Consider the following 17,091-nt stretch of genomic DNA (forward strand, 5'->3'; position numbering starts at 1 on the left):
TTCAAGGAGAGAACCTTTTATCATCTTGCGTTACGAAAATGAGTTTTAATTTGGAGTGTGAAGAATCCCCGTGTTTTTCCAAGTAGATAGCTTGTAAAGACTTTCCATCCATATGTCTACTACGAATTTGAATATCGAAATTTGATCCAGCGAAAGATCTTGGCTTTTCTATGAGATAAACCCGACCAAGAACTGGCCCCGTTGCCAGAAGATGATCTTCTCTCTTAATGGCTAGTATTTTTTCACACGTTTTGCTACCACGTCAAATGTAACCATATATAAGAGACTTTATATCATTCACATAATACAAGCATCACTTGAAGTAGCACGTAAAAAAATATGTTTTAAAGCATTCGAAAAATAGCCTTGTTATTGGTTCAGATTCAGAAAAATTCTCCCCAACTTGTATCTCTTGGCATTTTTGCTAAAATGAAGTGCTAAATGTCAGCATGAAACTTGTTGCATGTATTCTCCTTCTAATGTAGCAGTTTCCAAACCAGAGGCTCATTTGAAGAACTTAGTCTTGGGAAATAATTCTTAAAGAGAACCATCAATCATCACCTCTACCTGATTCTGAAGATACCATGGTCCTCTTGGATGCCAGCTCGGGATATTTTTTCTTTGTAACAGTTGTGCCATAGCTCCAGATCTTGTGGCGCCAGAGTTCCGGATGGTCCTACTGGATGCCAGCTCGGAATATATTGTACCAGAGCTCCAGTTCTTGTTCCGCCAGAGCTCCAGATGGTCCTCCTGGAATGCAGCTCGGGATATGTTGTCTTTGTAACATTTCTACCATAGCTCCAGTTTTAGTTGTGCCAGAGTTGCGGTTAGATATTACATGCCATTCCACTAAAGTTCTAGTTATACCAAACCTCTAAGTCCAATTGCATATATTTTCGATAGTATGCTGCTGCTCTACCAAAGTTCCAGTTAAGCCATATTTTGATAATATCATACATCCTGTTCTACCCAAGTTGCAGTTGTAGCAAAGTTCCAGTTCTAATTACACCATAGTTGCAGTAATATCATACATCTTATTCTACCAAAGTTCTAGTCATACCAATGTGCAAGTATCAAACAAATGAAATGAGGTTAAACGTCCTATTGTTCCCATCAACGGGGCTAATGAAGATGACAGGATAAAAGAATGAAGTTTTTATTCGCCAAGTTTCAAGAGTAAGACTACTGAAGTTTTGAGACCTGAAGTATATGTAGATTTCCTGCAGAATCTACATGAAAGTGCCATTAACCAAAGATTAATATAATTATAAGAAATCCATTTTTCATCATCCAGACTTCCTTACTTTTTACCATGTTCAGAAAGACACACAGAAGAAGAGAATCCAACCATTTTCATCATACAGAAGATCTGATGGCCGTATATATGATTGTCGAGTTATAAACAATTTATAAACATTCCATTTTACGTGAAACCTTGATGAAGAAATTAATCATTTATTTTTGTTGTTTTATTATTTGGACCAGTATTAATAGTCATGTGATACTATCGTTAATGGAATCCCAGATTTGCATTTAATGCTGTTTTAAGTTTTATCATTAGTTAAATGTGTTTGGTTATCCAGAATTAATTTAATCACTGCCTGTGCGAGTCGTATATTTATATAACAAAGAATAAGGTTATCCATATTTCAGATGAAAACTTGTTCCTTAGTTGACAGACTTTTGATCTATATTTTTTTTTTTTGATAGAAATCCTAGTCTTCTTTATAAAATATTGAAGTATGATAATTTTATATAATAAATCTATTGAGTTTTTTTATCATGTGTTGGTCAAATATTTTGAAAGAGGTTATAGTTGTGTGCTTGGGAGAGTGTTGTATTGATATTTGGACATTGTGAGATCAACAAAATCATTGTTTTTACGAGAAATTGTGTTGATGCCGTATTTGTGATTGTGCTATGTTTCGAGGAAATAATTCTAGGACAAGCACTGACTGTGTTCAAATATCCTGTTTAATGATGTGCTAAAATGATCAATGGATATGATATTCGGAAGAAAGTGTTTTCGTTTGCAAACCATTATAAAAATGACGTCAAATTTATTGTGCTTATGTTTGTGCAACGAAAGGAATAGGAGTGGTTTTCATATTGAAGAGGTGAATTTTGCTTTAAAATTTGTCTTGAGTGGGGTGGGTGGTGAAATGTTTGAGTTTCTTCAAATGTGTTACTGGATGCTCCTGGCTGATAACAACTACCGTCTTATCTTCAGGATCAGTTTATATTCCTAATATCCTCTATTAAATCTACCAGTTTGTGAAAATGCCTCAGCCAATTAAATAAGTAGGGTTTGTATCAATAGAACATCATTTTTGACACCAGATCTAGTCGCTTAAAATTTTCAGATTCCACATAAAACGCAGACTGTACCTTTTTTTTGTTATTTAAAAATATTCATTGAAAATATTTGACCAGACACTACACATGTCCCAAACTCACTACTTCTATATAAGTAATACTGAATAGTGAGTGGATGTTACCCCACCCCACCTCCTCTTCTCTCTCTCTCTCTCTCTCCCCCCCCCCCCCCCCGGTTTGAAGCAAAGTGGTTACAAAGTTCATCCATAAACCATCCAGCTCATTTCAATTACATGTACTATGTCAAAAGCAAGAGATATAATCGTCTTCCTCTCTCTCTCTCCCCTCCCCCAAAAGAAAAAAAAAAGATTATAGAATTTAGGCGTTCCTATATGAATTTACATTCTGTCAATCTGTGCCAAATATTTTCATTGAATATTATATATGTATGTGTATACATGTATTTATAATTAAGCTGTATTCTTTTCTGTATTGATTTCAACATATATATATAGCCATTAAATTTGGGTGCATTATGAATGTATGTAAAATTGCTGAATTATCAAAATTTAGATTTTGTGGCAAGATTGAATACCCTGATAATAATGAGTGAAGGCAAATATATTTAATTAGAAGTTTCTGACTTGAATATGTTTGTACAGTAAGAATTAAAAGAATACAGCTTTAATTATCAACAAATGTGATGATGATTGTTATTTCACAATGTTTATCATTAGTTTGGTTTAAACAAGAATATTATCATCAAATAATTCAAGATATTTTAATGGTACCCATGATAGTGATACATGTTTGTTATAACCATTCTGTTTAATAAACATATTTCTAACATTATTTTATTAATCTTGTAAAAGTGATACTCTTTATTTCTTCAAATTAAACATAAATATTGCAGGTCTTTCTTTAGACCTGAAATCTTATCTAAATTATTAAACATTAATTAGCTTATCCAGACCATAATCAACTCTTGATGCCATCGTTAGCCTGCGATATTTAGCAGATTGAAATATACTTTTTGAAAAAATTCAACGTAAAAATGGATAATCGAGACTGAAATGTTCAGCATATTCTATTATAGCGAGAACTGTCAACTCTCTATCTAATCCCCCATAATGCCCCTTTAATGGCTTACATTACTCATGAATATATTAAATGAAATCTAGCCATATTAATGTCTTTTATATAATTCCTCGACAACATCTCTCTTAATGTTAAAGGAGAATACTCCCAATTTGTGGTATTTTCTGCACAGTGATTTGCTCCAGATATAACTGAAAGAGAGTATCATTTTAACATCTAAGGGCTCACATGAATAGTCTGTTATGTTTTTCGGTGATCAGAGAAATGCTGTTATTAAATTAACACTTCCTTGTTTTAAATAAAAACTCGCCATGTTTAAAAACAACAGAATGACATGAATTATACAGCTAACTATGAGCTCATATTTGTAGCTGTCGAAACTTCCTGAAAATAACAAGAAACAGGCTTTATAGTGTGAGCTCTTAGAACTATTCTTGTATGTTAACCTTTGAAATTGTTTTAGATATTTATCATTGTTTTGTGCATAGATATGTAGTAAATGATTTTTTTTAACATTTAAAGATGCAGTAATACTTTCATCAAAAAGATAAAGTCATTAATTTGTAACATACACAATTATCAATGGTATTTAAGAAAGTGGGGTTGGATGGCCAAATGGTTACCACATGCTCGTTGTATCATTAGGTCTGTCATTGAGTCAACTGGTATGGTTTAAATTCCCTGGTTGTACCTCATGGGTTTTCTCTGGGTCCTCTCAAGCGAATTATTGAAATAAATTTGTATCATGTTACTGTTAGTCTCAGAATGACCTAGTTTGTGTTGAATGGATGACAAACCCCATTTCTCTCTATATATATATATATTTAAGAAAACCGTAATTATCAGAAACTAATTATTAACTCAATTATGTTTTCTTTAAAAACCAATTTGTAATTCATGTCAAAAAGAAAATCTTGTCAGAAGAAAGGATCAGAACATTTCACTATTACAACAATATGATTATTGTCATAGGGGGCTGGTGTCTATTGTAACAGCTTGTTTATTTAAAGACCCCGTGTATCTACTGGTTTATGACAATATTGTCAAAGTAATACTGCGTCTTTAATATATGTACATGTATATATATAGTTATATTTCAGGTATAAATAACAAATAATTCATATAGATTGACACACATCTTGAACAAATGTCACTTTTATCATATATAAACATATTTCTTATACACTCATAAAAAAAATAACTCATATAAAAAAATATGAAAAAGGTCATATGTAAAGAATCTAAAAATACAATTATCTAACAATTACATAAAACAATAGGTATACCTTTAACAGTTATTATATGATCATTTTCTAAATCAGTGATTACAATTATTCCATTTGGATGTAATCATTAAAATATGGATACATTAAAACATGAATACTAGTAAAACAGCTTTGAAATGGAGTAAATTATTAATGAAATGAACGGTAGATTGTTCATTCTGTATGTTAAGCTCATAATAACAATATACAATATACATAAATATTACAACCTCTTTAAAATCAAGTATAAATGTGTACTGAAAGCAATATAGAATTAAAATTTCATTTTGGTAGAGTTCACAAAGACCAATTAATTTCATGCATACTGAACATAACTTTCATGACATTTAAACGTATGCACACCATATTGTCACATTTTAGGGTTTCTTACCCAAGGGTCTTTGGGGGTCCATGGAGGGCTTTTTCTCTGCTGGTCTAATAATCTTTATAAAATCATTTTAACACTCAATTGTTTTATTGATATCTTTTTTATTACGTCCACATTTTTATGTGGACGTACATTGTTGTTGCCCTGTCCGTACGGATATCCTTCCACAGGTCACAATTTTTATCCGATTTTGACCAAACTTGAAATGTAGGTTTATCTCCCAAAGATCTTGGTTCCTTTCGATATTGACATGTATCAGACAGTAACTTCATGGATTATGGCCCCTGATTGTACGAAAAATCGCATTTTAGCTTGTCGACATTCTACAGGTCACAATTTGTATCCGATTGGAATGAAACTTGAAATATGTTTTTATAACCTAAAGATCTCAAGTCCTTTTGATATTCGCGGATATTGGACAGTAATTTCGTGTATTATGGCGCTTGATTGTACAAAAAATCTGGTTTTAGCTAGTGGTCCCTCTAGAGGTCACAATTTTTAACCAATTTAAAAAAACGTTTGGTTATATCACCGTTGCACCATAATGACAATTGAGTTTCAGACTGAAACTGACGGACAAAATGGCCGCTCCATGTATGCAAATAGTGTTAAAGTATGTCATACCAAGATTGTGGACCATCTAGAGGTCACAATTTTGAACCGATTTTGATGAAACTTAAAACATGTGTTTATATTACAAAGATCTTGGTTCCTGTCGATATTGGTGCATATCGGACCGTAACTTTCTGGATTGTGCCTGATTGTACGGAAAAATCGCAATTTTAGCTTGTTGATCCTCCTTTAAGAGGTCACAATTTTTATCCAATTTTAAAAATCGTTTAAATATATAATCGTTATCACCTGATGATGGTTGGGTTTGTAATTCGTAAAAATCGGACCGAAATTGCCCAACAAAATGGCCGCTCCTTGAACGCAAATAGCGTAAAAGTATGTAATACCAAGGTTGTGGACCCTCTAAGGTCACAATTTTTATCCGATTTTGATGAAACTTAAAATATATATTTATATCCCAAAGATCTTGGTTCCTTTAGATATTCGCGTACTTCAGACCATAAATGTGTGGATTATGGCCCCTGATTGTACGAAAAATCACATTTTTAGCTTGTTAATCCCCTAGAGGTCACAATTTGTATCCAATTTTAAAAACCGTATATAACCGTTGCACCGTAATTAAGGTCGAGGTTGAAATTCGGGAAAATCAAAACGAAACCCTACAAAATGGCCTCTCCTTGTATGCAAATAGTGTAAAAATATGTAATACAATGGTTGTGGACCCTCTAGAGATCACAATTTTTATCCGATTTTGATGAAACTTAAAATATATGTTTATAATCCAAGGATCTCTGTTTTGTTTTTTTTAGCTTGTTCTCTATCCATCTCTTGCAAAATGTGGGCGTATCTTGCATGGCAACAGCTTGTTTAAATTTAAAACATGTGTAGGGGGGTACAGAATAAGTTGTATAATATACAATCATTATTGTTTATCTTTTAAATTAACAAATAAAAAAGTATGGTTATTAGGACACAGTTAAAGAGAAAAGCTCTCCTCTCCCCCTTAAAGGCTTGTATCCTTAAAGGCTTGATGCTTCATTTGCATTTCTCATGACGTAACACACTATATATACACAGATTGATTATTTAACATTTAATTAAGAAAACAAAATATCAACACTAGATAATCTCCTGGCTTACATTCAATCAGATTTAATCTAGTTCCATCAAGTTTCTCTGTGCTACCAATAAAAGATAACCGTGTCTTGTTATGCTCAAGCAGCATAGATCAATCATATTTCAATTTATCATAACTTTTTAAATACTGAACGGAATTGGACCATTTCTGGACTGATGGATTAACCTTGTACAATATTTGCAAGGGGTTCCTATAGCTCTAAATGATGCATCAAACCTTTAATTAAAGGACAACGTTGGTGTCAGCCACTATTATATATGTGATCTAACTGGTTAAACACATTCCAAATATAATTTTAACACACAGATCATTGCTACGGTAGATGTGTAATGAAGATTTGAAGAAACAGCAAGTGACGCAAAAAATGGAAAACACGAGTTATCCTTATATATATAATTGTAATTGACCGAAGTAATGAACATGGTCAATTTTCAGCTCACTGATAGTTCTTTTGAAGATGAAATGTTGATATATGAGACTGTGAGAAGATATCTGACAGTTCATGAAAAGAATTTTCTGTCATAAGATAAGAGAAAAATAGGAAAAGTCTGCATTACCAGTGTTAAAATTATATTTGGAATTTGTTTGACCAGTTCTGTCACATATGTGGCTGACACCAACATTATCCTTTAAATATCCTTATACAATAAATATTAAAGAAAATGGTACGATTCAACTCTTTCTAGTAGATTCTCAAAAATGTTCCCAAATCACAAACATATTTGATACACATATGTAGATGTACATCAATACATTTATTTAAATTAAACATTGTTTATAAAATTTGCAGGAAAATATATGTATGATATTTTTCAGGACGCTGTTCCAGAAAACAAGATTAAATATAAAAGGGTAAGATTAAAATGTGTGTAATTTGACAAATGTAACTTGAAGAGGCGTTGTTACAGTGAACATGAAATTATATGTAATTAAATATAGTAATATGTTCAAGATATATGTGGCCGAGAAAGTTCATTCAGATTTTCGCCTGTCCAACCTCGTGGGTTTTCTCCGGGTCCTCCGGTTTCCTCCCACTGCTAAAGACCTCTACGTGCAAGCGTATTATGTAAATAAAATTAAACCATATGCTAGTCCCAAAATGACCTAGTTTGTGTCGAGTGGACGTTTCCCCTTGTCATTGATGCAGAATGGAGGGCCTGACAAGGACAGCTGTCTAGTCGTTCGGATGGTACGAAAAACCGAGGTCCTGTGTACACATTGGCGTACACGTAAAAGATCCCTTGGCAGTTGGAATTCGATATAAGAGTAGGCCGTAGCGCCTGGCAAAATTTCCCCCATAGCACACTGTATGGCGTATGCCCGTCTTCATTAGCCCAGTTTAGGAGCAGAACAGTAGGACGTTAAACCCCATTTCATTTCAAGATATATGTAGACTAGCACAGTTTTTGAAGATATATGATATAGTCTAATTGCGATAATTCCCAATAATTACGGTATGCGCGTCTGCAAATCTTAAAATGTCTGTATCAAAGAGATGGGTTTGAATGTCTTTCAAATTTTGAGGCACAAAGTTATTGCTGATGGCATTTTGGCATCATTAAGGCATCATGCATAAATACTGTAGTTATAGATGACCCCTTCTGTCATCCACAATTTTTACATTTATCAGTCAAAGTTTGTGAAAGCTCTAATAACAAAAATTACTAACGACAAAAGTTATATCCTGATCTGTATCAAATTTATTAGCATTATTTAAATTCGTAAAACATTGTTTTCTTTATTTGGCAAATGAGCTATGAAAAAAGCTCGCCTCATTTTCAAAAGGGGGGTGGATGGCTGAATGGTTAGCAGGTGCGCCCTGTATCATAAGGCCCGTCATTGAGTCAACTGGCGTGGTTTCGAATCCCCAGTTGTACGTGACAAGGAGTAGGGTCGTCTGTCCAACCTTGTGCGTTTCCTCCCATTGCTAAAGACCCCAACGCGCAAGTGAATTATTGAAATCAAATTAAACCATGTTAGTCCCGAAATGACCTAGTTTGTGTCGAGTGGAGGTTAAACCCCATTTCTCTCTCTCTTTCATTTTCAAAAGAAAAAAATCACTCTCCTCAGTTTGGACAAGGTGAGAGATTTGGCTTTTGATCATTTGTCAATGATATAAAATAAAATATGGTAATTAAGATGCTCAATAAAACAAAACTCTTCTCGATCAATATTCAGGTGAAATGGTGCACAAGCTGAATCATGCAACTTAAAAAAAAAAAAAAACGACTAATATAGCCACACAAGTTGATAATGCATTTTATCTAGAGTATTGACAATTTGATTAAAATAAACATCTATATTTCATTTCGTTTCTTTATACATTCAATGGCCTACACTACATGGCCAGTGGTACTGGGAGGTTGCGTCAGTGGTCATATGAGCGGCTTTTGACCCTGTGATGTAAGACATTGATTAATCTATCAGCGTTGACGTTTCTAAGGGTTTACCCACATTTTCGTGTAGAGCAAGCTAATAGAGCCACATTTTCAGTAAGAGAGAGAGAAATGGGTTTAACGTCCACTCAACACAAACTAGCTCATATCGGGACTAACACATGATTCAATTTTATTTCAATAATTCGCTTGCAGTGTATCAGTGGAAGGAAACCGAAGGACCTGGAGAAAACCCACAAGGTTGGACAGGCGACCCTACTCTTTGTCACGTACAACCGGGGAATTAAAACCATGCCAGTTGATTCAATGACAGAACTTATTATACAACGCGCACATGCTAACCATTGGGCCATACCCTCCCCCCACCCCCCCTGCCGTAACAGACTATTTCATTGGCTAATTTCCTCACATCAACTAGAACGCCTGTTATATAACAACTCTTCCAGATTTTAGTGTAGTAAAAACAAATAATAACGAAATTTTGAACTATAAAAACGAAACGAAATAGAATCTGTGTTTTAATCAAAAATGACAATAATAGCAACTTGCAGTAAGTTGAAATGGTATCGCAAGGAAATATTGTAATAGATATTGATGCATAGTGAAAAGGCAAAATCTGCTGCCGTAATCATTTCAATTTTTCGAACAGTTTTATTTTTAACCGCTTAATTCAAGCAAAAATGTACAAATTCGTTATTTAGTACTTAATTTAAGAAAAAAAAATTGGAATTTGTAAAAGATTACACAGATTGAAGAAACATAAATGTATGTGGCCACCTGGTGCTGTAGACTCATCCCTCGAAACAAATTTTTTAAAAATAAGTTAAGACTTTTGGAAATTTGAAAATTATAATAGATAATTTCTCAGCGTTTGTTAAAAACAGGTTCATTAAAAGAATTTACCAAACATTTCTAGGTGGGTTGGATGTCCGAATGGTTAGCGCATGCGCATTGTATCATAAAGTCTGTCACTGAGTCAACTGGCGTGGTTTCGCTTCCCCGGTTGTACATGACAAGGAGTAGGGTCGCTTGTCCAACCTCGTGGTTTTTCACTGGGTCATCTGGTTTCCTCCCACTGCAAAAGACCCCACTGCTACACTGCAAGCGAATTATTGAAATAAAATTGAACCATATGTTAGTCCAGAAATGACCTAGTTTGTGTGGTGGACCTTAAACCCCATTTCTCTCTCTCATACATTTCTATGTAGCACTGTTTTGTTTATATAGTGTGTAGATTTAACCTATTTTAGAGATGCAACTTTTACAATATTGTGGTTACAAGCGAATCACAATCCCACAGATGATGACCAGTTATTTTAAAGTTCTGCCTTATTAAAATGAAATGAGTAGGCAATTAATGACAACTAATCATGGTAAAATATATACCATTAAAAATTACTCTTTCTATAGACCCAACTACCAATAAAATATAGAAAATAGTTGTTAGCACCTAGCCACAGTAGCTCAGTGAGTAAGATTCTGGCTCGCTAACCGGGCGGTCTTGGGTTCGCTGCCTGTGTTGGCCGAGAAAGTTCGTCAAGATTTTCTGGCGTGGTTTCCCCCTTGTCAATAAAGGACAGAGGTCCTGACAAATAAGTATCTAGCCCAGGCTTTTTAGACATTATTGAAATTTTTTTACAACTTTTGCGAAAATGTTTGATAGATTTCAGTCAAATTTGGTAGGAATGTTGCATAATTTGTACATAATACTGATTACAAATGTATTTCAAATCTAAAAGTAACTCCATTATGGCCAACAGTGCGTTTACACAACTTGAATGGGAAAGGAACATGTGTAAATTACTGGCTGTTTATACAACCATAGTGTTAAATATAGTGGTTGACAGTAGAACATTTATTGATCCTATGTAAATAAATCGAACACATTTTTGAGATAGTTAACTAACATTCAATCATTAAACATACATTATACCATCCCAAACTTAGGCTGTCTTTCTACAGTTAGCTCCCCCTGGGAACAGGCCTTAACCTAATTAACCAACATTTTAATTCCTACATCAACGATTTTAGTCGAAAACACTGAGTATGCGTATTTATTTATTTATTTCTCTTCTATTATCGTATTGAATGAAATTTAATTTGTTTATTAAGCCGTTGTGTGTATGAAAGATGTCAAACGGATCAGAGCCGTAGCACGAAATAGTCCACTAATCCAGGGCTCACACGGGCTTTCAATTTTTTCCGCCTAAATGGATGATAATTTTTATATAAAAATATGTTCATATTTTTTTTCGCCAACTGGAATATTTTATCTGCCAAAAATGTGTGATAAAAAAGAGAACATCTAACAATTTTATGACTCAGCTAGACTTATTATTAATATTATAAAACAATTACTGATATACAATACAATATACAACAACTTTAAAAATCTGTCTGTATATATTATACATTAGCACAGTTTGGATTTAATAAGACCAGATTGCCAATTTTCTATAAATTAATGTGTTGCGTGTACAATATGCCTCTAGTTATTTTCAGGTAACGTAAAGGTATCAGAATCTGAATCCCTGATAGAATGATATAAATTTCAATTATGTTTGTAAGAGATGCCTACAATTATACCCGTCCCTCACCTTTAGTTTTAGATCGTTTTTGCGGCGGTAATATGATACATATGACGAAATGATTTCTCGCTCAAGAATCATTGCTATTTTAGGCTTGGAATACCACACCCACCACCAGAAACCCGACAGACTTACATTTTGATGATACCAGATATACATGCATCGATACCATATAGGAAAAAATTGGTACTTTTCAGCTAGGTTAACCCCCTGGGCTCCTGGTCAATATCTTGGCTCAGGTTGGAGCAATTTGACTGAAATTTTCAGCATATTCCCTTTACATTATCTGGTTTTTAACTATTATAGTGAGAACTGCCAGCTCTTTATCTAATCTTACCTAATATCCTTTTAATAATACAGCTGTAGATTTTAATTTTAATGTATGATTTCCAAAATGCACATAACTATATGAAACAGATCAGGATAGGTAATAATTCTTAAAGCAATATACAATTTGTCAATGTAATAAAAACAAATTGTATATATGCTTATTTTGTTTTTCATGATCTTGGTTAAGGCAAGAAGTGCACTGGGGCTCTCTACCTGTGATCAAAATAAACAATCGTGTTTTAGATAGACTACTTGAGATCTTTATACAACAATACAACCAAAATGCCTTTACAATCTGTAGAAATGTGAATAAATACTTGAATTGAACTCTTTGCTTGCTTGGTCGTTGCTCAAGTGTCTAAACTAGGTTTATTTTGTGAGCTGGAAAGTAAACACAATTTTTGAACGTCAAAGTTTTTAGAAGGTCAGTGTAGCAAAAGCGGACTTGTATTTGAAATTTTGTTTAATTTGGCACAACATGAAGGGTCGAGTTAAAAAATAAAATAAATTCGTGGATTTGACAAAAACACTTGGGCTACTAGGTGGAAATAAACCATTTAAATTTTCAAAACAAAAGAATAAGCCTTTTGAAGAAACATTGGTAGTTGAAAAATGTTATTGATATTGGTGACAGATATTTGTTGTATGCTGCAGGTCATGTAGACAAAATAAAATCCCCCGTTAAAAAGGGTATCACAAAAGTTTAGTAAGATGCAGATTTTTAAATGACACTTTAATCGACTTGGTTGAAAAGATCTAACGGAACATTAAACAGCAGATGCACAATCCAAAATTTCGATCATTTTATTGTTTGTGACCGAGGACTGGATTGCATTACATGTATGTATAACAGGTGTACTTGTAGAGACGAAAAACAATTTGCTAAACAAAAATATCAAGAAAAAATGGACACTTGTCTTTTTGTTTTTTCAATCCTGTTTACCATATCTTTGAATTGTTTTTACAGAGTCCATCAACAGAAAGAGAACGAGAAAAGAAAGAAAGAAAAAGGGTAAACATTATTTATATTCTATAGTGAGAAAACTTTAGTGTAAATATTCATGAGCAACCAGTTGCATGTGGTTATATAATATTGATGCTCTTAGAGAGCAGTATTCTAGAACTGTATTCATGGGGAAAAGTAACTGTTTTCTCCTGTGTTAAGGACTTTCCAATAGACACAGAAAACACCTATCACAGAAGTCTTGCGGACATTGTGGTATCAAGGGTCTAAATTAAAAGATACTTACACTAAAGATCCCTGTGCAGTTTAAGGATGATGGTTATAAAGGGTAATACCCCAAAATGTTAATAATTAAGTCAACTTGAGCTAGTGTATCATTATTTATATGTAGTACTTCTAAAAAAAACTATTTTTGTTAGCACAATAAGTGTTTGTAGGTCAAATTAAGATTTGATCTTTCATTAATGTTATAGAATATTATCCATTGGCACCAATTGTACGCTGGTATTTTTATTCATTGATTAAAGTCTTGGAAGTCTTGGAATCCCCATTTCTTTAATCCCTTGTAAACTACCATATTGTGAAAGTTGGATCTCTAAAAGTAATATCAGTCCGAAAATACTATTTCCAACTGAGCTGAAATTTGTCAACATTTGTTGGTATCTTCTACAGACAATATTACAGTCCAGATATGATCAAAAGTCAATACCACCTGTAATCTTGGTTAAGATCCTTTAATGAGCCCCTGATAAATCTAATTGAATCCAATCTGAAGATTAACTGTGGTTGATATTTTGATTTAAATTTATATAAGGATTTTTAGTACCTTTTATTGTGTAAAATTTTGGGAATTATCCACAATAAATAAAAAAGAACCAAGATTTTGATAGTTCTGGAAATGTTCTACATGTAGCTTTCTTTTTTAGGACAATTCTGAATTAATATTCATGCTAAATTTGGAATATATCCAATTTCTCATTAAATTTTAACTTAAAAATTTGAGCCAGTTGGCAGAAATGTAGTAATAGCTCTTTCTAGAATATTCATTTTCAAATAGTTATGTATCTATTTTAAAAATAAAACTCAGTGCCTTGAAGCTGCAAATAGATTTAATGGGAGCATATCATTCATAAAAACAATGTTTCTATTTTGTTGTCTAATAAATTTTATAAATAGGCCTACCAATGTTTTATAGGAACTTTCACAAGATAGAGATACAGAAGCAAAGAAAAGAAGAAGTGAAGAGGGACATTCTCGTAAGTTACGATTTATAATGTTTTCAAAATTTATGAATCATTTTCAGATAATTCTGATCAACTCATTAAAGTTACAATTTCATATTTTTAAGTTATATTTTTAAAATGTATTAAAATAAAGCCCTAAAATAGATGGTATCTATAATCAGTCGTACCTTGTTAAAGAATAATCCTATTAATCCAATAATTCACTATTGCCAGTTGAGAAATTGGCAAAAATATCATTTTCAAACGTTTGAAGATAGCTATTCCATGTTGGGGAATAGGAAAACAAGGGAGGTAATTGTGTTATTATTTCCGGTGTGAAGATTTTTAAGTGTGAGAAAGATAACCTATGATCGTATAATAGTGAGTTTACAACCTACTGAGCAAAAGACATAGAAATAATTATGTTTTGACTTTCTTAGAAAATATGAAATTGTAACTTTAAGTTTTAAATTTATTATTCATTAGGATTTGTTTGCATCCAAATTCCAGGATCGAAAATCAATGGTGAACCAGAAGTGATCAGGAAACGAAGTGAAAGCAGTGACAGAGCAAGAGATAGGTTTGATTATGAAATTACTGCTAAAAGAACTGTTGCTAGAAAGGTATACATAATACAGTATTTGCAAATGATTAGAATGTTTTCTGCTTTGCGGCAGTCAACGTGACATTTTCTTGGTGGATGTAAATTATGTTGGTTGGAATATTTATATTCTGTTCAGGCACTTAAGTTAAACTAGTTTAAAAATTTTAATTTTGTCATCTAACCCCATATCTCTCTCTTTTTGACGTCGGCTTCCACCATGGGTGATATCGTAGACAAGTTTGCTGAGAAACTTGCCAGAGGAGCAAGATAATTACAGTCTAGCATAAGTAGGAGACGCGAGATTGATTAGTAGGCCTCTGATAATAGGCTTATATTTATAGTCACTGATGTATATTAATCTGTGAAACATTTTGTATATTTACTATGAGTTATTAGGGAATATACGTGTAATACACAGTAGACTGATCTATATTTTTCAGTACAAGGTGTGATTTATATGTTCATCTACAGTTGGACTACAGATATTGCACATTTGGTCCATTTTTAGGAAGAAAGAAAGCAATTACATATTCTATATACATGTTTTTTTGTTTTTTTTCTATTTTCAGACTGCCTCTTTTGATGCCGAAGAGTCTCCTAAATCAAAGAAAAAAGAAAAGGAAAAAGACAAAGTGTATCCTTATTGAAATCTGTAGAAAAAGAAAATTACTTTTGTGGAGGGGATCAGCTCTGACATGCATTTTGTCAACTTTCGTTTGTAAAATCTGACTTATTTCATGTCAGCTTTGAATTTAAATTAACCCGACACCCACCAGTGTTTTTACAATTGGGTACATAAAAGATGAAATACAAGGATTTTTTCTATTTTTCTCTATAGAAGCAATAACATTAATTTGTTTTGTTTACATTCCTTAACTTGACTACAGATCAAAGAAAGTCAAGAAATAAAGAAGAGGTGTTAATCAAATTCTCAGACAAGATCAAACTCAGTATAAAATGTAAATAAATTAATAATAATTGTACATAATGATTCTGTATCATATCATTGGAAAAAAAATATTGTGTACATAACAATCATTTACAATATCAGATGGCAAAGAAATCGTGCTATTTTTAATAACACCCATTTTTTTTTGTCTGTTTAGTAGTTTCTGCAAAATCTGCTGACATCTTGAGTTTGTTTTTACAATACAGTACATATATTATGTACAGATGATAAAATTTGATTTTAGTTACAAACTTGCCTTTATTAAATTTGAAAATCTAGTGCTATAGATTAAATCTTATTTCTTAAGTAGAGGTATATCACATAGTTATTTGGTTACAATATATTGAAGAACACAGCAGTTTTTATAAACATAAGATGAACATATTTCAAGATTCACTTACTACAAAAAATAAAATTATATTTTAAAACAATCTTTGGTGTTTTCATTTACTACCTTAAGATCTTGTAAGCATGTAGAATTGTGGGCCCTGAATGTAAAATTTCAATGGAAGTCAAATACAGTACTGGACTGACAGATTGGGTTGCCGAGTGGTTAAGAGTTTTCAAGTTCCATAATTTCGATTTCCCAGTTGTACGTGACAAGGAGTAGGGTTTCCTGTCTCACCTCGTGGGTTATCTTCGGGTGCCCCGGTTTCCTCCCACTGCTAAAGATCCCTACATGCAGGCGAATTATTGAAATAAAATTGAACCATATGTTAGTCCCAAAACGATCTAATTTGTGTCGAGTGGATGTTAAACCCCATTTCTCTCTCTCAATTTTCACTGCTAAAGACCCCTATGCACAAGCGAATTATTGAAATAAAATTGAACCATGTATTAGTCCTGAAATGACCTAGTTCGTGGCAAGTGGATGTTAAATCCCATTTCTCTCTCTGACCAGTTGTAGTTGAAGGTCGTGTCAAAGGTCATACGAGTGGCAATTCTTGAAATAAAAATTGAACCATATGTTAGTCCCAAAATGACCTAGTTTGTGACAGTGGACTTTAAACCCCATCTCTCTCTCTCTCTCTCATCCAATGGAACAAATCATTCATAAGTGTCTTTAAAAGGACACAGTCTAATTAATATTGATTTCAGTTACATTTTGTTATATTAGTCTACAGCATAGTGGGGGGGTTGGATGGCTGAATGGTTAGCGTATGAATGGTTATCATACAGTCTGTCATCGAATCGACTGGCGTGGTTTCGAATCCCCGGTTGTACGTGGCAAGGAGTAGGGTCACCTGTCCAACCTCGTG

The 17,091-nt window shown here is 33.1% G+C and overlaps 1 protein-coding gene across 5 annotated transcripts in view; it reads left to right on the forward strand.

Annotated features, from left to right (window-relative positions):
• Positions 1-16,263, forward strand: part of LOC126830509 (THO complex subunit 2) — a 40,908-nt gene extending 24,645 nt beyond the window's left edge. For 2 of the 5 annotated variants that reach the window (XM_050560897.1, XM_050560901.2), the window contains 6 exons: positions 7,595-7,630; positions 13,060-13,104; positions 14,252-14,312; positions 14,766-14,902; positions 15,453-15,517; positions 15,771-16,263. In XM_050560897.1, the coding sequence (XP_050416854.1) occupies positions 7,595-7,630; positions 13,060-13,104; positions 14,252-14,312; positions 14,766-14,902; positions 15,453-15,517; positions 15,771-15,792 (366 nt within the window). In that variant the 3' untranslated portion in view covers positions 15,793-16,263. The remainder of the gene's footprint in view (positions 1-7,594; positions 7,631-13,059; positions 13,105-14,251; positions 14,313-14,765; positions 14,903-15,452; positions 15,518-15,770) is intronic. The other 3 variants (XM_050560898.1, XM_050560899.1, XM_050560900.1) reach the window with 3 other exon arrangements.
• Positions 16,264-17,091: the final 828 nt, after the last annotated feature.

This window comes from Patella vulgata, chromosome 8 (assembly GCF_932274485.2).
Source record: "Patella vulgata chromosome 8, xgPatVulg1.2, whole genome shotgun sequence".
In the NCBI taxonomy this organism is placed as follows: Eukaryota; Metazoa; Mollusca; class Gastropoda; family Patellidae; genus Patella; species Patella vulgata.